This window comes from Cherax quadricarinatus, chromosome 27 (assembly GCF_038502225.1).
Source record: "Cherax quadricarinatus isolate ZL_2023a chromosome 27, ASM3850222v1, whole genome shotgun sequence".
Taxonomy (NCBI): domain Eukaryota; kingdom Metazoa; phylum Arthropoda; class Malacostraca; order Decapoda; family Parastacidae; genus Cherax; species Cherax quadricarinatus.
Window position 1 is genome coordinate 20,342,941 of NC_091318.1, and position 27,075 is coordinate 20,370,015.

General features: G+C 40.8%; 1 protein-coding gene across 1 annotated transcript in view; it reads left to right on the forward strand.

Annotated features, from left to right (window-relative positions):
* Positions 1–7,114: 7,114 nt before the first annotated feature.
* The window catches only part of LOC128691174 (uncharacterized), a 34,838-nt gene continuing 14,877 nt past the window's right edge, over positions 7,115–27,075 (forward strand). The window contains exons 1-2 of the mRNA XM_053780020.2: positions 7,115–7,610; positions 18,101–18,339. Of these exons, the coding sequence (XP_053635995.2) occupies positions 7,394–7,610; positions 18,101–18,339 (456 nt within the window). The 5' untranslated portion in view covers positions 7,115–7,393. The remainder of the gene's footprint in view (positions 7,611–18,100; positions 18,340–27,075) is intronic.

A 27,075-nucleotide genomic window follows, 5' to 3' on the forward strand; every position in this document is an offset into this window, starting at 1 on the left:
ACGTATTCTTGTGTATACATGACGTATTCTTGTGTATACATGGCGTATTCTTGTGTATACATGACGTATTCTTGTGTATACATGACGTATTCTTGTGTATATATGACGTATTCTTGTGTATATATGACGTATTCTTGTGTATATATGACGTATTCTTGTGTATACATGACGTATTCTTGTGTATACATGACGTATTCTTGTGTATACATGACGTATTCTTGTGTATACATGACGTATTCTTGTGTATACATGGCGTATTCTTGTGTATACATGACGTATTCTTGTGTATACATGACGTATTCTTGTGTATACATGACGTGTTCGTATGTACATATGACGTGTTAGTATGTACACATGACGTGTTCATGTGTACACACCATATATTCGTGTGTACACATTCACGTCTACACACTCACACTAATAATCATTACTTAAATGAACATATTCTATATTAACTCAACTTCGCGCTGCTGAATGGGCTCTTGTTACAGGGAAATGGAGCAACCATCTTCCTTGCATTGAACCTGAGTGCCTCCCATTGTCCCTCCCCCTTTAGGAAATGAATTTCCTCTGTGAGTTTAGTGCTGCCCATTTTTATAATAATTATTGATGTTAATTATCTGCAGTCGTCCTCTAGAGACGACATGGTTTTTTGTCTGTCTACTGTACGTGGGAGGTTAGAAGTAACTGTGGTTCGTGTTTTTGTCTTTCTACTGTACGTGGGAGGTTAGAAGTAACTGTGGTTCGTGTTTTTGTCTTTCTACTGTACGTGGGAGGTTAGAAGTAACTGTGGTTCGTGTTTTTGTCTTTCTACTGTACGTGGGAGGTTAGAAGTAACTGCGGTTCGTGTTTTTGTCTGTCTACTGTACGTGGGAGGTTAGAAGTAACTGTGGTTCGTGTTTTTGTCTTTCTACTGTACGTGGGAGGTTAGAAGTAACTGTGGTTCGTGTTTTTGTCTGTCTACTGTACGTGGGAGGTTAGAAGTAACTGTGGTTCGTGTTTTTGTCTGTCTACTGTACGTGGGAGGTTAAAAGTAACTGTGGTTCGTGTTTTTGTCTGTCTATTGTACGTGGGAGATTAAAAGTAACTGTGGTTCGTGTTTTTGTCTGTCTACTGTACGTGGGAGATTAAAAGTAACTGTGGTTCGTATTTTTGTCTGTCTGTTGTACGTGGGAGGTTAAAAGTAACTGTGGTTCGTGTTTTTGTCTGTCTACTATACGTGGGAGGTTAAAAGTAACTATGGTTCGTGTTTTTGTCTGTCTTTTCTAAAAACAGCAAAATATAAAGCAAAAGTTTGTTTCGTGCATTTTTCTCTGCTATAAAAACTAGAAAAATATAAAGGTAACTCTTTATATTCAATTTATTAATTCATTCAGACTGTCCGTGTTTTGATGCATTATGTCTTTCTGAGATTTATTAGACATTTAACCATCCATCTTTCCACTTTATCCGTGTCTATGTCTACTAATTATATAATCTACGACTCCGGGGTCACCTGGCAGACATCTGTTCCATATTTACCTGATAATACTGTCTACGACTGTCCAATATAAATTGCATTCACTCGTTCTCACCTTCACATATACATACGCTCCAGGAGGAGGAATTATATTCCATAACCAGTGGAAATTCACCACGGAACGGGCGGGAACTGAACCCATGGAAAATGAGTCCTATAACTCCAAGCCACGGGTTCAACCCCCACCCGTTACGTGGTTTGTTTGCAATTGTGATTTTACTATTTCGTGAGTCAGTGGAAACTTTATAAAATACGTATCACAAACTAGACACTGACGATGGGACACGTCTAGTTCAACTCTGCTTGTCTAACTAAATTGGCAGTCACTTCTAGTAATCTAGGTAATTACAAATAGATAACCTCAGAAAGGTGATTACAGTATTAAGCAAATGGTATTACAACAGTATATTCACAAATAAGGTAGCTACCTATTCCTTTTTTTTTTAAAGAGAAAAATCACAAATTATTTCACAGTGAATAACAAAAATAGACAAGAACACCGTCACTCACCCTGTTGAAGGGTCGACACCACCCCCACCACAACCACAGCAACCACGGGGAACAAGTTCACCCGCATGGTGGAATCTGATTCTTACACAAATCAGATGCTCCCTTGTCAACAGCCCTGATACTGGCACTTGTCCTGCCTTATGTGTTCCGGAGACGATACTCGCGTTGGTACTCCTAGCGAAGCTGTGTGAAGACTATAATCATTTAGATACTGTGCAAGTCAGTGACACATTCACTTGTATCCTGTTCTCCAGTGAGCCCCGCCTAGGCATCCTCGGTCACTAATGCACGTGTCACTACTCTGACGTAGGTGTTACTATGCTCTTAGATGGGAGGATACCTTGAAGGCTCTTACTGTCAGCAGCTGGAACTTCTCTATCAATGGATAAAATGTGATTATCTCTCTTTAACCAGGCTCTGTGTTATCGTCAGTGGTCTTAACGCTTCCTCAGTAAGATATTACTACTACTACTACTACTACTACTACTACTATTACTACTACTACTACTACATCATCAACAACAATAATAACTACTACTACTACTACTACTACTACTACTAATAATAATAATAATAATAATAATAATAATAAGGACATGGTAGGTCGGTACGATGTTATCTAAACTGCAAAAGACTTTTCCTTCATCTATTTCTCAAAATTCTAGTTAACTGTCAACACTTCCTGTCTGTGTAACATATCTTATCCGGTATCGAGACTCGAACAAAACTTTGCTTCTACTGACTCAGGAGAGTGCAAACAAAATCACGGAAGAGGAAGTCGAGTCTGAACCCCTGGAGAGTGAGTTCTTAAACTCACAGATCAGTTGGCCCAGTGGTTAACGCACTGACCTGTCAACTTTAGGGCTCACTTGCCATTCAAACTCCACCCGTCCCGTGGTTTGGTTCTACTGCTTCTTCATCCAAGTGGTTCCACTCAATACTTTTATAATAAAGAAGACTTTCATAGTATCGTTGTCGCACTTCTTACTTGGTATTTGTGTCACTTGTTGTCGACTCTCATCTCTCGCCATGTCTACCCTGGATACGACAGTAATTATTTTACATAGAGGCATCGCATCTTCCCTGACAACTCACTCTTGTTGGGTTCAAAACCTAATGCTTTTAACCTTTTTATTTATGGTCCATTTCCAAAATTACAGGAGTAGTCTTGTCGTATACCGAGGGATTTTCTAGATATTTTTTTTATACCTTGTTAGACGTGGGTTTCAAGAAGCTGATGTGTGCTATGTGATTAATCTAACGTACGTGGATGTGAGGGAAAAGTTCAACAGAAAGGAGTAGCGAGCGAGTATATGGTGACGATAGTTTGATTGGCAGTCTGCTTGTTAGGGTAGGGTCAGTGTCTAGGTCCCGCTATCCGCACATTTTTTTTCCACCCGGAAAGGTGACGTGTGGGGCTCCGGCCAAACAGTAATCACTTGACTCACAGCTCCCAGCACAACTGTAAGTAAAAGCCTCTGCTCCTGTTCTAGTGGATATATTGGTTGAAAGCTTCACTTTTGACGAATAATAAACTCAGTCCTTTCAGTCTCGAGTTCCATGTTATGCTTTTAGAAAATCACCATTTCTTTTAAATATTGTACTTATCTTGGAGAGTGATTTCTTAAGCAGTGGGTAAACTTTTAGCTTGGAATGACAGCTCGGGTCATCTGGCAACTAAAGAAACGTATTGAAGGAGACGGACTGTAAACAAGTCCTGGGACGTCACTTTTTGATCTACCTACCTGATTAATTGGAGTCAGCCGCAGGTAACTACCCCTCATCTTTGCAGTGGTGAAGAACCTGCGTTCCTATCATCTGGACAGACTATTCAAGGCTATAGACTCTGTGAAGAACTAGTCGTTGGGTTGTCACTCAACACCTGTGACCCCTCCTCCCCACATCAGTAACGGTACTCTTTACCCGGTCTTCTCCCCACAGGTCCATGTTTCATGGCTGTACTACTGGTAAACTTCAACAGATACTTGTTGCAAATTATTTTGCAGGTTTTCTTATCTTTCACATTCTCGTTTGTTGCGTATCACTAACAATCACTGACGTGTAGACGTCTCTTGCATCTTGTAATCAGTGGTCCGTGTGGCACAAGACTCTGTCACTCTCGCTTAATCTGAAACTTGTTACCTGACCAACACTCTGTATTCCATCTTTCAGACATTTCCCGAGGCTCTCAAGTTTTTCTTGTCACTTTAGCATGCACTTCCATATTCTGTGGTAGACTGGTGGGGCCTTCTGCCGAGGGCTTTCCTGCAGTCTAAGAAAATGCGTTGTGTCTACTTTCCGTTGTACTGTTATCCCTTATCCCTAGTTGATTTTCTGTGACAATTTCTCCTCAAACATTTCCTGATTATTTTCTGTAATTTGACAGTATTTGTTAAAGATGCCTGTGATTTACTGCCCCTCGTTTGTCTTCTTTTTCGCAAATTCTTTCTCGTGTCTTGTAAATTTTTGCAGCTCTTCTGTCAGCATCCATGAAGATAGTTTGTTGGGTCTCGTAGCTTTTGTCATGTCCAGTACACACACACACACACACACATATACATACACACACACACACATACATACACACACACATACATACACACACACACACATACATACACACACACATACATACACACACACACATACACACACACACACACACACACACACACACACACACACACACACACACACACACACACACACATACACACACACACACACACACACAAACACACACACACACACACACACACACACACACACACACACATACACAGTATGAAAATTACATAGCATCGAGAATCAAGACTGACCCGAAACTGTTGTATAGCCACATCAGGAGGAAGACAACTGTCAAAGACCAGGTGATCAGATTAAGGACAGAAGGTGGAGAACTCACAAGAAATGATCAGGACGTATGTGAGGAGCTGAACAGGAGATTTAAGGAAGTTTTTACAGTAGAAACAGGAAGGGCTGTGGGAAGACAGCACAGAAGGGAACATCAAGAGGGAATATACCAACAAGTGTTGGATGACATACGAACAACTGAGGAGATGAAGAAGCTCTTAAGTGACCTTGACACCTCAAAGGCAATGGGACCGGACAATATCTCCCCATGGGTCCTTAGAGAAGGAGCAGAGATGTTGTGCGTGCCTCTAACCACAATCTTCAACACATCCCTTGAAACTGGGCAACTACCTGAGAAATGGAAGACAGCTAATGTAGTCCCCATATTTAAGAAAGGAAACAGAAACGAGGCACTAAACTACAGACCTGTGTCTCTGACATGTATTGTGTGCAAAGTCATGGAGAAGATTATCAGGAGGAGAGTGGTCGAACACCTGGAAAGGAACAAGATTATATATGAAAACCAGCATGGGTTCTTGGAAGGCAAATCCTGTATCACAAACCTCCTGGAGTTTTATGACAAGGTAACAGAAGTAAGACACGAGAGAGAGGGGTGGGTAGATTGCGTTTTCCTAGACTGCAGGAAGGCCTTTGACACAGTTCCCCACAAGAGATTAGTGCAGAAGCTGGAGGATCAGGCGCATGTAAAAGGGAGGGCACTGCAATGGATAAGGGAATACCTGACAGGGAGGCAGCAACAAGTCATGGTACGTGAAGAGGTATCACAGTGGGCGCCTGTTACGAGCGGGGTCCCACAGGGGTCAGTTCTAGGACCAGTGCTATTTTTGATATATGTGAACGACATGATGGAAGGAATAGACTCTGAAGTGTCCCTGTTCGCAGATGACGTGAAGTTGATGAGAAGAATTAAATCGGACGAGGATGAGGCAGGACTGCAAAGAGACCTGGACAGGCTGGACATGTGATCCAGTAACTGGCTTCTCGAATTCAATCCAGCCAAATGCAAAGTCATGAAGATTGGGGAGGGGCAAAGAAGACTGCAGACAGAGTATAGGCTAGGTGGACAAAGACTACAGACCTCACTCAGGGAGAAAGACCTTGGGGTGACCATAACACCGAGCACATCACCGGAGGCACACATCAACCAATAACTGCTGCAGCATACGGGCGCCTGGGAAACCTGAGAATAGCGTTCCGATACCTTAATAAGGAATCGTTCAAGACACTGTACAATGTGTATGTTAGGCCCATACTGGAGTATGCAGCACCAGTCTGGAACCCACACCTGGTCAAGCACCTCAAGAAGTTAGAGAAAGTACAAAGGTTTGCAACAAGGCTAGTCCCAGAGCTCAAGGGAATGTCGTACGAGGAAAGGTTAAGGGAAATCGGACTGACGACACTGGAGGACAGAAGGATCAGGGGAGACATGATAACGACATACAAGATACTGCGGGGAATAGACAAGGTGGACAGAGATAGGATGTTCCAGAGAGGGGACACAGGGACAAGGGGTCACAACTGGAAGCTGAAGACTCAGACGAGTCACAGGGACGTTAGGAAGTATTTCTTCAGTCATAGAGTTGTCAGCAAGTGGAATAGCCTAGCAAGTGAAGTAGTGGAGGCAGGAACCATACATAGTTTTAAGAAGAGGTATGACAAAGCTCAGGAAGCAGAGAGAGAGAGGACCCAGTAGCGATCAGTGAAGAGGCGGGGCCAGGAGCTGAGTCTCGACCCCTGCAACCACAATTAGGTGAGTACAATTAGGTGAGTACACACACACACACACACACACATACACTCGACCCCCGCAACCTCAACTAGGTGAGTACATACACACATACACACACACACACACACACACACACACACACACACACACACACACACACACACACACACACACACACACACACACACACACACACACACACACACACACACACACACACACACACACACACACACACACACACACACACACAGGAAATGGGTTGACATTCAGTTCTCGCCTTTTAAAACAGATAAGGGAAAAATAATTCGTTTTCTTATAAGTGAGGTTTTGTCGGTAGGTCATCCGGTGTGGCGTCTTGCTCACCACAGCTGCGATACACTGCCTACCGGCGAATAAAAAACAAAAAACAAAAAAACAAAAACTGCTTACCCTCACAGTGTTAACGATTTTCTATTCTCCTTCCCACCTTCAAACCAACACTAGCGTGTTTAAGTCTTGACGTTTCGTGTGGGAGAGTGCTAATCAAGTCTTGACGTTTCGTGTGTGTAGAATGTTGCTTCAGTCTTAACTTTTAGTGTGGTAGAGTACTGCCATTTATGCCATCGTGGGGCGTCACCCACGCCACGTGTGGTGCCACTTCCGTCAGTGTGGAGAGGCAGAAGTGGCATTCGGTCGAGAATAGGAAAGGAGTGTCTTTCTACGACTGGCACTCCCAGTAGTGTCATACTTGAGTCGAGTTTGGGACGGGGATAATATTGATGCTAAAACTGTATGACATTACCAACGTACTTACCAGTGCTAGGGCCAGTACTAGGACGAGAGTCAAGACTGGTGTGAGAAGGAGTGCCAGAACTAGTGCCAGCGACAAGGAATCACCAGAACCAGTGACAAAGAGAGCAATGAAAGCGACCATCAGCCTGGTGGTTGTGGTGGTGATGGTGGTAGCAGCATCGACCATTAAAGTGTGCAAAGAGGGTGAGTGATGGTGTTTATGGTGTATATTTTCTCTCATATATTCTCGCTGTGATTATCAATAAATGATCATTTCTCTTCGTAAATATTTCTCTATAGTAGTTTCCCATTTGTGATTATCTTATTACATTACCCTTTTATTGCTCAGCAGCTATAATTGCCTATTCTTAATTGCCTTTTTGTGATTACTTACGTGGGATTACCTATTTGTGAATGCATTCTGAGTAAATTCCTGTTCGTGATCACCTGTTTACAGTCACTGAAGGAGAGATGTGCTTGCGGTGTTCTCTCTGCACTGTTTATTTTGTTATGTATATTTTCAAGTTTCCACTGCTTGTGGAATATACTCCTTCCTCCTCCAAGAGTACATGTGAGGGATATATGAAGGTGAGAACGAGTGTACACAAGAACAGGTGTGGTGTACACAAGAACAAATGTGGAGGTGTACACAAGAACAGGTGTGGATGTGTTCACAAGAACAAGTGTGGAGGTGTACACAAGAACAGGTGTGGATGTGTTCACAAGAACAAGTGTGGAGGTGTACATAAGAACAGGTGTGGAGGTGTACACAAGAAGAAATGTGGAGGTGTACACAAGAACAGGTGTGGATGTGTTCACAAGAACAAGTGTGGAGGTGTTCACAAAAACAGGTGTGAGGGTGTACACAAGAACAGGTGTGGAGGTGTACACAAGAACAGGTGTGGAAGTGTACACAAGAACAAGTGTGGAAGTGTACACAAGAACAGGTGTGGAGGTGTACACAAGAACAGGTGTGGAGGTGTACACAAGAACAAGTGTGGAAGTGTACACAAGAACAGGTGTGGAGGTGTACACAAGAACAAGTGTGGAAGTGTACACAAGAACAAGTGTGGAAGTGTACACAAGAACAGGTGTGGAGGTGTACACAAGAACAAGTGTGGAAGTGTACACAAGAACAAGTGTGGAAGTGTACACAAGAACAGGTGTGGAGGTGTACACAAGAACAGGTGTGCAGGTGTTCACAAGAGCAAGTGTGGAGGTGTTCACAAGAGCAAGTGTGGAGGTGTACACAAGAACAGGTGTGAAGGTGTACACAAGAACAGGTGTGGAGGTATTCACAAGAGCAAGTGTGGAGGTGTTCACAAGAACAGGTGTGGAGGTGTACACAAGAACAGGTGTGGAGGTGTACACAAGAACAGGTGTGGAGGTGTTCACAAGAGCAAGTGTGGAGGTGTTCACAAGAACAGGTGTGGAGGTGTACACAAGAACAGGTGTGGAGGTGTTCACAAGAGCAAGTGTGGAGGTGTTCACAAGAACAGGTGTGGAGGTGTACACAAGAACAGGTGTGGAGGTGTTCACAAGAGCAAGTGCGGAGGTGTTCACAAGAACAGGTGTGGAGGTGTACACAAGAACAGGTGTGGAGGTGTTCACAAGAGCAAGTGTGGAGGTGTTCACAAGAACAGGTGTGGAGGTGTACACAAGAACAGGTGTGGAGGTGTCCACAAGAACAGGTGTGGAGGTGTTCACAAGAGCAAGTGTGGAGGTGTTCACAAGAACAGGTGTGGAGGTGTACACAAGAACAGGTGTGGAGGTGTTCACAAGAGCAAGTGTTGAGGTGTTCACAAGAACAGGTGTGGAGGTGTACACAAGAACAGGTGTGGAGGTGTACACAAGAACAGGTGTGGAGGTGTTCACAAGAACAGGTGAGGAGGTGTTCACAAGAACAGGTGTGGAGGCGTTCACAAGAGCAAGTGTGGAGGTGTTCACAAGAACAGGTGTGGAGGTGTACACAAGAACAGGTGTGAAGGTGTACACAAGAACAGGTGTGGAGGTATTCACAAGAGCAAGTGTGGAGTTGTTCACAAGAACAGGTGTGGAGGTGTACACAAGAACAGGTGTGGAGGTGTACACAAGAGCAAGTGTGGAGGTGTTCACAAGAACAGGTGTGGAGGTATTCACAAGAGCAAGTGTGGAGGTGTTCACAAGAACAGGTGTGGAGGTGTTCACAAGAACAGGTGTGGAGGTGTTCACAAGAACAGGTGTGGAGGTGTTCACAAGCACAGGTGTGGAGGTATTCACAAGAGCAAGTGTGGAGGTGTTCACAAGAACAGGTGTGGAGGTGTTCACAAGAGCAAGTGTGGAGGTGTTCACAAGAGCAAGTGTGGAGGTGTTCACAAGAACAGGTGTGGAGGTGTACACAAGAACAGGTGTGGAGGTGTACACAAGAACACGTGTGGAGGTGTACACAAGAACAGGTGTGGAGGTGTACACAAGAACAGGTGTGGAGGTGTACACAAGAACAGGTGTGGAGGTGTACACAAGAACAGGTGTGGAGGTGTACACAAGAACACGTGTGGAGGTGTACACAAGAACAGGTGTGGAGGTGTACACAAGAACACGTGTGGAGGTGTACACAAGAACACGTGTGGAGGTGTATACAGGAAAAAGAGCATCAAAGTCAATATTAAAGACAATATTAAAGACAATATTAAAGACAATATTCAAAATAAAGTTTCTAGTAATAGCAACTCAACTGATCAACAAACAAAGGGAGACAACAGAGAGCAGCGAGTGACTCGCTCACTTAAGGTTTACTATACAAACAGTAGGAATCTAAGAAATAAGATAGATGAGCTAAGATTATTTGCAAGTGTAGGTAATATAGATATTATTGGTATAACAGAGACCTGGTTCAACCTGAAAGATAAAGAAATGCCTTCTGAATGCAACATACAGGGTTATAAACTATTCCACACTGATAGGGTCAACAGGAAGGGTGGTGGAGTGGCGATGTATGTCAGAGATAATTTAAATTGTTGTCTTAGACATGATATAAGATTAGAAACATAGAACACAGAATCTGTTTGGCTACAGTTTCTCGAGGGTTGTGACAAATTAATTGTGGGTGTGATTTATAGGCCCCCAAACCTTGATAGAGAGTGCAGTCAGCTGTTATGGGACGAAATTCATAAGGCATCTAGATATGAAAATGTTGTGATAATGGGAGATTTTAACTTTAGACAAATTAATTGTAACAATATGACAGGAAATCTTGAGTCTAGTGGCTTTCTTGATACGGTTCAGGATTGCTTTTTAGAACAATTTGTGACAGAACCAACTAGAGGAAACAATCTGCTTGACTTGGTTCTTGCCAACAAAGATTCACTAATTAATAATCTTGAGGTTAATGATGAGCTTGGGGAAAGTGATCACAAATCACTTAGTTTCAATACATCATGGACTTACCCAGATAAATGCAATCAAATCAGATTTTCGCATGGCCGACTTCATGGGACTGAAAAATTACCTGGGTGGGCTAAATTGGGATGTCCTGACTATGGGTCAGGTAGGTGATCTTGGTTGCCAATATGACGTTTTTCAAAGCATAGTTCTAGTTGCCCAGACAACTTTTGTTCCAAGTAGGGAAATTAGATGTAACAAAAATGATCCCAAATGGATGAACAATAGATTAAAGCATCTCATTGGTCAAAAGGGAGACATATATAGGCGTATAAAAAGAGGGGATGGGCAGTTAAGAAATCAATATATTCAATTAAGGAAAGAAATAAAAAAAGGAATAAGAAAAGCAAAAAGTGATTATGAGGCTAAGGTCGCAAGGGATTCAAAGACTAACCCAAAAGGATTCTTTCAGGTATACAGAAGTAAGATTAGGGACAAGATTGCCCCACTTAAGAGTAACTCTGGTCAGATCACTGACAGTGATAAGGATATGTGTGAAATTCTCAATACCTACTTTCTCTCGGTTTACACCCAGGAAAATACTAGCGATATTCCTGAAATAATAGATTATGTAGAACAGGACCATAATAAACTATGCACAATTGCGGTAACTAGTGAGATGGTCCTCAGACAAATAGAGAAACTAAAACCTAACAAATCTCCAGGCCCTGATGAACTGTTTGCAAGGGTGTTAAAGGAATGTAAAGAGGAACTTAGCATGCCTTTGGCTAATCTTTTTAACATATCACTACAAATTGGCATAGTGCCAGATATGTGGAAAATGGCAAATGTAATACCTATTTACAAGGCAGGTGACAGGTCCTTGGCTTCAAACTATAGACCAATAAGCTTTACCTCCATAGTGGGAAAATTAATGGAATCAATAATTGCAGAAGCAATTCGTAGCCATCTTGACAGACACAGATTGATTAATGAACCTCAACACGGTTTTACAAAAGGGCGTTCCTGTCTTACGAATTTACTAACATTTTTCATTAAGGTGTTTGAGGAGGTACATCATGGTAATTAATATGATATTGTGTATATGGACTTCAGTAACGCTTTCGATAGAGTTCCACATCAGAGATTATTGAGGAAACTTAAGGCACACGGAATAGGAGGAGAAATTTTTCCTGGATAGAGGCATGGCTGACAAATAGGCAGCAGAGAGTTTGCATAAATGGGGAGAAATCAGAATGGGGGCACGTCACAAGCGGTGTTCCTCAGGGGTCAGTGTTGAGCCCGTTGTTGTTCACAATTTACATAAACGACATAGATGAGGGAATAAATAGCGACATAAGCAAATTTGCTGATGACACCAAAACAGACCGTCCAATTCATTCTAATGAGGACACTAGAGCACTCCAAGATGATTTGAATAGACTGATGCAATGGTCGGAGAAGTGGCAGATGCAGTTTAATATAGACAAATGCAAAGTTCTAAATGTTGGACAGGAAAATAACCATGCGACATATAAACTAAATAATGTAGATCTTAATACTACTGATTGCGAAAAGGATTTAGGAGTTCTGGTTAGCAGTAATCTAAAACCAAGACAACAGTGCATTAGTGTTCGCAATAAAGCTAACAGAATTCTTGGCTTCATATCTAGAAGTATAAATAACAGAAGTCCTCAGGTTGTTCTTCAACTCTATATATCCTTGGTTAGGTCTCATTTAGACTATGCTGCTCAGTTCTGGTCACCGTATTACAGAATGGATATAAATGCTCTGGAAAACGTACAGAGGAGGATGACAAAGATGATCCCATATATCAGAAATCTTCCCTATGAGGATAGACTGAGGGCCCTGAATCTGCACTCTCTCGAAAGGCGCAGAATTAGGGGAGATATGATCGAGGTGTATGAATGGAAAACAGGAATAAATAAAGGGGATGTAAATAGCGTGCTGAAAATTTCCAGCCAAGACAGGACTCGCAGCAATGGTTTCAAGTTGGAAAAATTCAGATTCAGGAAGGATATAGGAAAACACTGGTTTGGTAATAGAGTTGTGGATGAATGGAACAAACTCTCGAGTACAGTTATTGAGGCTAAAACGTTGTGTAGTTTTAAAAATAGGTTAGATAAATACATGAGTGTGAGTTGGACCTGACTAGCTTGTGCTGCTGGGTCTGGTGCCGTGCTCCTTCCTTGAGTAGAGGTGACCAGACTGGGGGGGGGGTTATTGGGCTTATCCGGGGGGGGACATGGATCTGCTACGCATGGGTCAGTAGGCCTGTTGCAGTGTTCCTTCTTTCTTATTATCTTAAAGTCGCAAGCATGCGAGCTTAACAATGCAGAACAAGCCACATGGGGATGGAAAGCTTTAGCTCTAGATCTTTCGTACTCTCGTGCATCGTCAGGAGCTATGCAATGTTGCAAGACAGCAGCAGATAGGAGGGAAAATTCTCTGAGGCAAGACAGTAGCTATCAATTGCAGCCCATGCTTGAGCTGCAACTGATACATACCAAGCCACTGACAAAGAACAAAGTGATGTGCAAAAAATATGATGATAATTAGGTAGAGGTCTATGTACTTCACTGCCTGACGCACGTAAGTTGTGTGATGTAATATAAAAGCTAAAATTGGCTAGCTTTTGTTCCCATAAAATAATCGTATAGATCAGGGATGGCCAACCTCTGGCGCATGCGCTAAAAGTGTGGGCATTGCATGATTAAAGTGGCGCATTATACCCCCTACAGATGCAAACAAGCATTTTCATTCATGAAATTTATTAAAAACAAGCTGAAGTCGCAACTTACTGATTCAAATTTGAAGAATTCTCTGCTGCTCTCCGTAACTAATTTAACTACAAATATTACGAAGCTTGACGTAATCAAAGCACACTCGCAAGTCTTATTAAAGTAATGTTTAACTTGTCTTTACATTAAATTTTTATAAGGAAAAATCCTAGATATGTCCATATTAACATATTTTTCAAGAAGTGAATGAGGGTAAAAGCGTCGTTTGGCGCACCTGAACTACAGCCTGGAAAAAATGGCGCATGGAATGAGAAAGGCTGCTCACTCCTGGAAGAGAGTAAGGTAGCAGCACACTGCGGATGTACACAGAGTAAGGTAGCAGCACACTGCGGATGTACACAGAGTAAGGTAGTAGCACACTGCGGATGTACAAAGAGTAAGGTAGTAGCACACTGCGGATGTACAAAGAGTAAGGTAGTAGCACACTGCGGATGTACAAAGAGTAAGGTAGTAGCACACTGCGGATGTACAAAGAGTAAGGTAGCAGCACACTGCGGATGTACACAGAGTAAGGAAGTAGCACACTGCGGATGTACAAAGAGTAAGGTAGTAGCACACTGCGGATGTACAAAGAGTAAGGTAGTAGCACACTGCGGATGTACACAGTAAGGTAGCAGCACACTGCGGTTGTACACAGAGTAAGGTAGCAGCACATTGCGGATGTACATAGAGTAAGGTAGTAGCTGTTGCAACCCCTGAATGGGTTGCAATGATTAATATGTATATATATATATATATAATTATTACCTTTTCATATAATTTTATATTGCTTGTATTTGCGATAATAGCTAAATCGTAAATGTATTGCTTTATATTGTTATTTGACTTAGCTTCCTTTGGTTAGGTAGGATGTAACATATTATGTGCTCAGTTCAAGTCTTGATTGTCTAACTACTGTAATTATCTCTTGTGGCTCGTTAGACTGCCGGCTTCTGTTTCTGAGCTGCAGCTGTCCACGGAGCTATCACGTGATCGAGGGTGGGGGGTGTCCTCACCTCGCCTGAAGTATTCAGTCTGGTCTAGACTCACTTGGTGGTTGGACAGATTGTCTGTCTCATTATTCTTGTTAGTTCTGTAGAACTCTCTTCACAGAACATTGTATAGACTTAGTGATTTTCGACGTTGTACTGAGGTTGTGTGTCGCATAGACACTCTAAACAACTCAGGTCCTGAGCTGTAGCTTCTGACCTAACTTGTACTGGTATCTGTGTATTATCACAGTCGGGGATTTTCATATGCTGAACTTAGATTCAGTAGTATGGGAGTTTTATGACTTTTGTGGAGGATCTGCAGATGGTCCCTACTTAGTGTCGTTATATTATCTCCTTGTTCCTGATTCTGTGTCGCAGTTGCTTGTTATATTGCTATTTGGCTTAGCATTCTTTTTATTGTTTAAGCAGACTGTTCTGATTGCCAGTTGGTCAAGAAGTTAGTTAATGTGAGGACTGTCAGTCACTTGTTTAAGTCTAGTCGAGTCGTGAGACATAGCGAACTACTTAGAGCACTTACACACTTACACACAAACTTACTTGTACATATTTTTAATATCTTATTAAATGTTAATGTACCAGACGATACTTAAGACTTATAAATGTTATATGTGCTTTCAGCACAATACTACTGTATACGACAGAAGTGATTATTCTTATTTTGTTGATTACTGTGATTAATTTAATTTGATATATGCCTAGACAACTTAATAAATTTATTAAATTTTATTTTATCTAGTTAGTAGCCTACCAGTTGTAATCCTGAAGCACTATTGAATCATACTGAATTCTAATGGATAATTGGACAAGGATACTGACTACTTGTTACGAAAACCCAGTAACAGGCTGGATGCTAGAAGGGCAGTCCTTTCTAGTATTCACTGGAGATCTCTAAACTTTTAGAATCGCGTTTTTGTAACAGTAGCACACTGCGGATGTACACAGTAAGGTAGCAGCACACTGCGGTTGTACACAGTAATGTAGCAGCACATTGCGGATGTACAGAATAAGGTAGCAGCACACTGCGGATGTACACAGTAATGTAGCAGCACACTGCGGATGTACACAGTAATGCAGCAGCACATTGCGGATGTACACAATAAGGTAGCAGCACACTGCGGATGTACACAGAGTAAGGTAGTAGCACACTGCGGATGTACACAGAGTAAGGTAGTAGCACACTGCGGATGTACACAGAGTAAGGTAGTAGCACACTGCGGATGTACACAGTAAGGTAGCAGCACACTGCGGTTGTACACAGAGTAAGGTAGCAGCACATTGTGGATGTACAGAATAAGGTAGCAGCACACTGCGGATGTACACAAAGAAAGGTAGTAGCACACTGCGGATGTACACAGATTAATGTAGTAGCACACTGCGGATGTACACAGTAAGGTAGCAGCACACTGCGGATGTACACAGTAAGGTAGCAGCACACTGCGGATATACACAGAATAAGGTAGCAGCACACTGCAGATGTACACAGTAAGGTAGCAGCACACTGCGGATGTACACAGTAAGGTAGCAGCACACTGCAGATGTACACGGTAAGGTAGCAACACACTGCAGATGTACACAGTAAGGTAGCAGCACACTGCAGATGTACACAGTAAGGTAGCAGCACACTGCGGATGTACACAGTAAGGTAGCAGCACACTGCAGATGTACACGGTAAGGTAGCAACACACTGCAGATGTACACAGTAAGGTAGCAGCACACTGCAGATGTACACGGTAAGGTAGCAACACACTGCAGATGTACACAGTAAGGTAGCAGCACACTGCAGATGTACACGGTAAGGTAGCAACACACTGCAGATGTACACAGTAAGGTAGCAGCACACTGCAGATGTACACAGTAAGGTAGCAGCACACTGCGGATATACACAGAGTAAGGTAGTAGCACACTGCAGATGTACACAGTAAGGTAGCAGCACATTGCGGATATACACAGAGTAAGGTAGTAGCACACTGCAGATGTACACAGTAAGGTAGCAGCACACTGCAGATGTACACAGTAAGGTAGCAGCACACTGCGGATATACACAGAGTAAGGTAGCAGCACACTGCAGATGTACACAGTAAGGTAGCAGCACACTGCAGATGTACACAGTAAGGTAGTAGCACACTGCAGATGTACACAGTAAGGTAGCAGCACACTGCAGATGTACACAGTAAGGTAGCAGCACACTGCAGATGTACACAGTAAGGTAGCAGCACACTGCAGATGTACACAGTAAGGTAGCAGCACACTGCAGATGTACACAGTAAGGTAGTAGCACACTGCAGATGTACACAGTAAGGTAGCAGCACACTGCAGATGTACACAGTAAGGTAGCAGCACACTGCGGATATACACAGAGTAAGGTAGCAGCACACTGCAGATGTACACAGTAAGGTAGCAGCACACTGCAGATGTACACAGTAAGGTAGCAGCACACTGCGGATGTACACAGTAAGGTAGCAGCACACTGCGGATGTACACAGTAAGGTAGCAGCACACTGCAGATGTACACAGTAAGGTAGCAGCACACTGCGGATGTACACAGTAAGGTAGCAGCACACTTCAGATGTACACAGTAAGGTAGCAGCACACTGCAGATGTACACAGTAAGGTAGCAGCACACTGCGGATGTACACAGTAAGGTAGCAGCACACTGCGGATATACACAGTAAGGTAGCAGCACACTGCAGATGTACACAGTAAGGTAGCAGCACACTGCGGATGTACACAGTAAGGTAGCAGCACACTTCAGATGTACACAGTAAGGTAGCAGCACACTGCAGATGTACACAGTAAGGTAGCAGCACACTGCAGATGTACACAGTAAGGTAGCAGCACACTGCGGATGTACACAGTAAGGTAGCAGCACACTTCAGATGTACACAGTAAGGTAGCAGCACACTGCAGATGTACACAGTAAGGTAGCAGCACACTGCAGATGTACACAGTAAGGTAGTAGCACACTGCAGATGTACACAGTAAGGTAGCAGCACACTGCAGATGTACACAGTAAGGTAGCAGCACATTGCGGATATACACAGAGTAAGGTAGTAGCACACTGCAGATGTACACAGTAAGGTAGCAGCACACTGCAGATGTACACAGTAAGGTAGCAGCACACTGCGGATGTACACAGAGTAAGGTAGCAGCACACTGCAGATGTACACAGTAAGGTAGCAGCACACTGCAGATGTACACAGTAAGGTAGCAGCACACTGCAGATGTACACAGTAAGGTAGCAGCACACTGCGGATGTACACACAGTAAGGTAGCAGCACACTGCAGATGTACACATTAAGGTAGCAGCACACTGCAGATGTACACAGCTTTCTATAATAACGAAATCACTATTAATTTCCCTTACCATGCAAAGGTAATAAGTCACTTTGGCTTTTTTTAGGGGTTTTCATTGGTAATTTACACATTTCCTATTTATGGTAATTGTACTTACGTGAGTCAGTACGTAAATAAACTTACATTCTTACTAATCTTTTCCATCTCTTCCTTTACTAACCAACAGGTGGTCCGCCTTGCAAGTCTTACAATGACAAGGAAATCAACATTAAAGTGCCAGAAGGACAAAACTATCTGGACGTATGGATCAAGACTAAGAAAAAAAATATTAATTTGGATATCAATATACATGACAGTCCAAGATACCGTCTTGCCAATCCCTTGCAGGTTGTCATCAACCAGGAAGGATCAGCACAGTGTGAGGATGGTCCCTGGTGTCATCTAAGGTTAACACAAGCAGTGCAGGTAACTTGACCTTCCATACACCATGTTGTTAGGTAAGACACATATGCAACAGTTAGTCAACTTTATTTCGAAACGTTTCGCCTACACAGTAGGCTTCTTCAGTGAGGCTGGACTAACAGAATCAGAGTAAAGTGCAGATAATACCCACAGTCCACAGTTAGTGTTATATTGTCATAAATTTGTGCCCCCCTAAAATTCTAATACCCCAACTACTTTTGATTGTCATTGTTGTATTCAACGACCATTCTACCTCATAGTCTTAATTGTGTTTAATATCTACAGAATCTATCTCCTTTTTTACAACTTACCACATCACTGTTCCATCTTATTTTATTATAAACTAACCATAACTTGTCTTCAATAATTCTACCTCACTTTAAAAAAATGCTCAATTGCCCAATTTTATTCTAAATCCCTATTATTGCCCAATTTTACTTTAAACTATATTGATCAAACTTATTGTAAACTTCTTTTATTGACCATTTTTATTCCATACTTTTTTAAACTAGTATTTTCAACTACAACTTTTATATTATCCTGTCTACCATCTTACTAGCATATTATAACCAAGTCATTGCCATTTTTATTTTTATCATTTTTTTTATTATTCTTCTGCTACCTTAATTTGTGTATTTTATCCTGTCAATTTAAATCTAATTATACTCTAATTCTTATAAACAACTTATATAAGACCTTAGTGCAATTACAATTGAGAGTCTTGTTCCTTTATTATATTATTAGATTAATCACAGTTTTACTCTAGCTCATTCTAGCTCAATACATAGTCAATACCAAATTCACTATACTAGACCATAGTGCAATTACTAGTAAGAGACTGGTGCTATTTGTAATTTGTATTTTTATATTATTAGACTAAACCTAGTTGTACTATAGCTCTTTCTAGCTCAATACATAGTCAATACCAAATTCACTATATTAGACCATAGTGCAATTACTAGTGAGAGACTGGTGCTATTTTTAATCTGTATTTTTATATTATTAGATTAAATTCAGTTGTACCATAGCTCATTCTAACTCAAGACATAGTCAATACCAAATTCACTATATTAGACCATAGTGCAATTACTAGTGAGAGACTAGTGCTATTTTTAATTTGTATTTTTATATTATTAGATTAAACCTATCGTACTATAGCTCATTCTAGCTCAAAACATAGACTCCACAAAAGTCATTATTAGACCTTAGTGCAATTACAAGTGAGAGTCTTGCTCTATTTTTAATTTGTATTTTTATATTACTAGTTTATACCTAGTTGTACTTTAGTTCATTCCAGCACAACACATAGACAACATCAACTTCATTATGTGTAGTAGTGACTATACCCTACATGACCAAAATACTCTAGCTATATACTTGTCCAAACTTCCTACCACTACAGATATCAGTACTAGAACTCAACACACAACTCAGGATATAAATAACCATAATTTAAACCTAGAAGATGATTGATCACGTTGACCCTGATCTAAACCTCCATAATCTGACACCCAATCACAAGCCACCACTATCCTAAACAATGCTAAAAGTCTATCAGTACTTAACTACAACATCAGGTCCTTAAGCAAACACTATGATGACCTCCTAGCACTCCTTGAATCACTAAAGACACCCTTCTCCTGCATTATTCTTACTGAGACCTGGCTTAAGCAGGACATAATAGATATCTACCCTCTACCAGGATACACAGCAATTCACAACTGCAGACCAAACCAAGTTGGGGTGGTATTGCAATCTATTACTCTAACCAATTATCTTGTCTTAGCACCATTTGCTTTAGTGATGAATATGGGGAATACATTTTTGCTAATTTTACTGTAAAAAACCTTAAGACGCCTATAACAATCGGTGCCATCTACCGGATACCTCACACAAACATCCCAAATTTCAGTGAGAAATTAAAGTCACTAATAACAAACAGACAAATGAATAAGCACCACCTTCTCTTAGCTGGAGACTTCAACATCAACCTTGGCTTACTAGATGATCAGCCTGTAACTGATTTCATCAACAATATGAACAACACACTTCTCATACCAACAATAACTAAACCAACCAGGCTCACTGAGACAAGTGCAACCATAATAGACCACATATGGACCAATATACTAGTCCCCCTTAAATCAGGGATAATCACAAATAGCACTACAGACCACTACCCTACCTTCCTCCTGACAAACATTAGTAAACCACCACTTGAATACAACAAAGTCTCATTTAGACTCCATGACGAGGCCTCAGTAAGGAAGTTCACAGCTGACCTAGAGAGTGTTGATTGGCCTACAGAATTCTCCAAGGCCAATGGTATTGATGACTGGACAGACATTTTTCTTAACAAATTACTTAGACTATACAACAAACATTGTCCTATAAAAACAAAACAGATCACAAACAAACGGCTTGGTTGCCCATGGCTAACCAGCACCATTCTGAAATCCATTGACAAGAAACACCAATATGAAAAGCAATATAGACAGGGCTTAATATACAAAGATATTCTTAAACACTATTCATCAACTCTCACCAAAGTAATAAAGAAAGCCAAACAACTATACTACTCCAGCAGATTCACAGACACTAGAGGAGATATAAAAAAAAACCTGGAAAACACTCTCTCAGATTCTAGGGACCCACAAACTGAGAAAAACCAAGAATATTGTCCTAACTAAACCTAATGAAACACCACTACATCCCACTGACACAGCTAACAAGATAAACGACTTCTTCTCAACCATAGGATCTAATCTCGCCAGTAAAATCCCACATACCAATGCCCATGCCGGGGACTACCTAGATGGGAATTTCCCTAATTCCTTCTATCTTGCACCAACTGAGCCCACGGAAGTCACTGAGATTATAAAGTCACTTAAAAATAACTCGGGGAATCTGTCTCATGTCCCACCACTACTGTACAAGCGAGCGGCCCATGTCCTTTCGCATGCTATTTCATTACTTTTTAACAAGTCACTAGAGACTAGCACCTTCCCGAAACTACTCAAGATGGCAAGGGTTACACCAATACATAAAGGTGGTGACCCTACAGACTTAAACAACTATAGGCCAATATCTAACTTACCATTGTTATCCAAAATCTTTGAGAAACTCGTGCACAGGAGACTGTATTCATTTATAACGGCTCAAAACATACTCAACCCCTGCCAATTTGGATTCAGGAAAAATAAAAGCACTAATGATGCAATCATAAAAATGCTAGATCTGCTTTACACAGCATTGGAAAATAAGGAATATCCACTAGGAATTTTTATTGATCTAAGAAAAGCTTTTGACACAGTAGACCACGACATCCTACTCCACAAACTTGATCATTACGGTATAAGAGGCCATGCTCTTGCTTATTTCAAATCTTACATTACTAATAGGTATCAGTACGTCACCATTAAAGACACAGCATCAGCAACACGGCCACTTGATACTGGAGTTCCGCAAGGAAGTGTCCTTGGTCCCCTGCTCTTCCTCATATACATCAATGACCTTCCAAACGTATCCCAACACCTGAAACCCATTCTCTTTGCTGATGACACGTCTTATGTCATCTCTCACCCTAATCTTGCCACCCTCAACACCATTGTGAATGAGGAGCTGATTAAAATATCGACTTGGATGACAGCCAATAAACTTACGCTTAACACTGACAAAACCTACTATATTATGTTTGGTAGCAGAGCAGGAGATGCACAAATTAACATTAAGATTGACAACACTCTAATTACCAGAAATAATGGGGGCAAATTCCTAGGTTTATACCTTGACAACAACCTGAATTTCAGCACCCACATCCAGCATATAACCAAAAAAGTATCCAAAACGGTTGGGATCCTCTCCAAGATACGATACTACGTGCCGCAAAATGCTCTTCTCACACTATACCACTCACTTATTTATCCATACCTCACCTATGCTATTTGTGCTTGGGGATCAACTGCAGCAACACACCTAAAGCCAATAATAACCCAACAAAAAGCTGCAGTAAGAATAATCACTAAATCCCATCCCTGGCAACACCCCCCCCCACTCTTCTTAGACCTAAACTTACTCCCAGTTCAGTACATCCACACTTACTACTGTGCAATATACATCTACAGGGCCTTAAACTCTAATATCAACCTTGACCTAAAATGCTTTCTTGATAGTTGTGACAGAACCCACAGGCATAACACCAGACACAAACATCTCTACGACATTCCCCGTGTCCAACTAAACCTTTACAAAAATTCAATGTATGTCAAAGGCCCTAAAATCTGGAATACCCTACCTGAGAACTCTAGAACTGCAGACACATTCATCACCTTCAAAACTACCATTAGAAAACATCTTATCTCCCTGATACACCCCGTCAACTAACTACACGAATACCACCTGGTGATTCACACTTACACTCACTGACTCATTTGACCATAAACAGAAATATTAACCTCAATCTTAAAATAATGAATCCTGTGATACTCCAATACTGAAACTATGTACTGTGCCAAAACAAAAGCATTCACATTGCTAAACTCACAAACTAGTATTTAGTCACTTAGCCATAATACCAACTTACCTCATAATTTGTAATATTTTACAATTAAGAATAAAACTAAGTCTGCCCGAAATGCCTAGCCATGCTAAGCGTTCTAGTGGTACACTCTGTAATCACTATTTTACTACATGTAAACCACACAATAACCAAATCTCTGTAAACTCAGCAATGTAATCCTTATAGAGAATAAACTTTGAATTGAATTGAATTGAATTGAATACAGAAAGTAGGCAGGAACAGTAGAGATGTGAAGAAGATGTAATCAGTCCATCACCCTTGAAGTCGTAGAATTTGAGGTTGTCAGTCCCTCAGCCTGGAGAACTTCAGTTCCATTGTCAGGAACTATCTGAAGATCAAGCGACAGTGCGGAGACTTAAATACTGTCGGAAGAAGAGGTGCAGAGTAGTAGTAGTAGTGAGAATGTAGCCAATGAGAGGTTATGTCCTTCTCAGATCCAACACTTCTCACTTGAAAAACTTGTTCAAGGTGTGTTCTGTACCAAGATGCCATGTGTTGCAGTGTCTGACAAGTTGAACATCATGTACTGCGTTAGTATACACCATGTACTGTGTTAGTATACACCATGTACTGTGTTAGTATACACCATGTACTGTGTTAGTATACACGATGTATTGTGTTAGTATACACAATGTACTGTGTTAGAATACACCATGTACTGTGTTAGTATACACCATGAACTGTGTTAGTATACACCATGTACTGTGTTAGTATACATCATGTACAGTGTTAGTATACACCATGTATTGTGTTAGTATACACATTGTACTGTGTTAGTATACACCATGTACTGTGTTAGTATACACCATGTACTGTGTTAGTATACACCATGTACTGTGTTAGTATACACCATGTACTGTGTTAGTATACACCATGTACTGTGTTAGTATACACCATGTACTGTGTTAGTATACACCATGTACTGTGTTAGTGTACGCCATGTACTGTGTTAGTATACACCATGTACTGTGTTAGTATCCACCTTGTGCTGTGTTAGTATACACCTTGTACTGTGTTAGTATACGCCATGCACTGTGTTAGTATACACCTTGTACTGTGTTAGTATACACATTGTACTGTGTTAGTATCCACCATGTACTGTGTTACTATACACCAAGTAATGTGTTAGTATACACCATGTACTGTGTTAGTATATACCTTGTACTGTGTTAGTATACACCATGTACTGTGTTAGTATGCACCTTGTACTGTGTTAGTATACACCATGTACTGTGTTAGTATACATCATGTACTGTGTTAGTATACATCACGTACTGTGTTAGTATACACTATGTACTGTGTTAGTATACACCATGTTCTGTGTTAGTATACTCCATGTACTGTGTTAGTATACACCATGTACTGAATTAGTATACATAATGTACTGTGTTAGTATACACCTTGTACTGTTAGTATACACCATGTACTGTGTTAGTATACACCTTGTACTGTGTTAGTATACACCATATACTGTGTTAGTATACATCATGTACTGTGTTAGTATACACCATGCCCTGTGTTAGTATACACCATGTACTGTGTTAGTATACTCCATGCACTGTGTTAGTATACACCTTGTGCTGTGTTAGTATATACTTTGTACTGTGTTACTATACACGTAGTACTGTGTTAGTATACATCATGTACTGTATTAGTATACACCTTGCACTGTGTTAGTACACACCATGCACTGTGTTAGTATACACCATGTCCTGTGTTAGTATACACCTTGTACTGTGTTAGTATACACCATGTACTGTGTTAGCATACACCTTGTAATGTGTTAGTATACACCATGTACTATATTAGTATACACTATGTACTGTGTTAGTACACACCATGTACTGTGGTAGTATACAGCATTTACTGTGTTAGTATACACCTTGTACTGTGTTAGTATACACCATGTACTGTGTTAGTATTCACCTTTTACTCTGTTAGTATACGCCTTGTACTGTGTTAGTACACACCTTGTACTGTGTTAGTACACACCTTGTACTGTGTTAGAATGCACCATGTACTGTGTTAGTATACACCTGTAGTGTGTTACTATACACCATGTACTGTGTTAGTATACACCATGTACTATGTTAGTATACACCATGTACTGTGTTAGTATACACCTTGTACTGTGTTAGTATACACCTTGTACTGTGTTAGTATACACCTTGAACTGTGTTAGTATACACTCTGCACTGTGTTACTATACACCTTGAACTGTGTTAGTATACACTTTGTACTGTGTTAGTATACAACATGTACTGTGTTAGTACACACCATGTACTGTGCTAGTATACACCATGCACAGTATTAGTATACACCGTGTACTGTGTTAGTATACACCATGTACTGTGTCAGTATACACCTTATACTGTGTTAGTATCCACCATGTACTGTGTTAGTATACACGTTGTACTGTTAGTATACACCATGTACTGTGTTAGTATACACCTTGTACTGTGTTATTATACACCATGTACTGTGTTAGTATACATCATGTACTGTGTAAGTACACACCTTGTACTGTGTTAGTATACACCATGTACTGTGTTAGCATACACCTTGTAATGTGTTAGTATACACCATATACTGTATTAGTATACACAACATACTGTGTTAGTACACACCATGTACTGTGGTAGGATACACAATTTACTGTGTTAGTATACACCTTGTACTGTGTTAGTATACACCATGTACTGTGTTAGTACACACCTTATACTGTGTTAGGATACGCCATGTACTGTGTTAGTATACACCTTGCACTGTGTTACTATACACCTTGAACTGTGTTAGTATACACCATGTACTGTGTTAGTACACACCATGTACTGTGCTAATAAACACCATGTACTGTGTTAGTATACACCCTGTACTGTGTTAGTATACGCCATGTAGTGTGTTAGCATACACCTTGTGCTGTGTTAGTATACACCATGTACTGTGTTAGTATACACCACGTATTGTGTTATTACACACCTTGTACTGCGGTAGTATACACCATGTACTGTGTTAGTATACACCCTGTACTGTGTTAGTATACGCCATGTAGTGTGTTAGTACACCCTGTACTGTGTTAGTATACGCCATGTACTGTGTTAGTATACACCTTGCACTGTGTTACTATACACCTTGAACTGTGTTAGTATACACCATGTACTGTGTTAGTATACACCATGTACTGTGTTAGTACACACTTTATACTGCTTTAGTATGCACCTTGTACTGTGTTAGTATACACCATGAACTGTTTTAGTATACACCTTGTACTGTGTTAGTATGCGCCATATACTGTGTTAGTATACACCTTGTTCTGTGATAGTATGCACCTTGTACTGTGTTAGTATGCACCTTGTACTGTGTTAGTATGCACCATGTACTGTGTTAGTATACACCATGTACTGTGTTAATATACACCATGTACTGTGTTAGATTACACCATGTACTGTGTTAGTATACACCTTTTAGGGTGTTAGTATACACCTTGTACTGTGTTAGTATACACCATGTACTGTGTTGGTATACACCTTGCACTGTGTTAGTATACACTATGTACTATGTTAGAATACTCCTTGTACTGTGTTAGTATACACCATGTACTATGTTAGTATACTCCTTGTACTGTGTTAGTATACACCATGTACTGTGCTAGTATACACCATGTACTGTGTTAGTATGCACCATGTACTGTGTGAGTATACACCATGTACTTGTTAGTATACACCATGTGCTGTGCTAGTATACACCTTGTACTGTGTTAGTATACACCATGAACTGTGTTAGTATACACCATTTACTGTGTTAGTATACACCATGTACTGTGTTAGAATACACCATTTACTATGTTAGTATACTCCTTGTACTGTGTTAGTATACACCATGCACTGTGTTTGTATACACCATGTATTGTGTTAGTATACACCATGTACTATGTTAGTATACACCATGTACTCTGTTATTATACACCATGTACTGTGTTAGTATACACCATGTACTGTGTTAGTATTCACCATGCACTGTGTTTGTATACACCATGTATTGTGTTAGTATACACCATGTACTGTGTTAGTATACACCATGTACTGTGTTAGTATACACCATGTACTGTGTTAGTATACACCATGTACTGTATTAGTATACACCATGTACTGTGTTAGTAT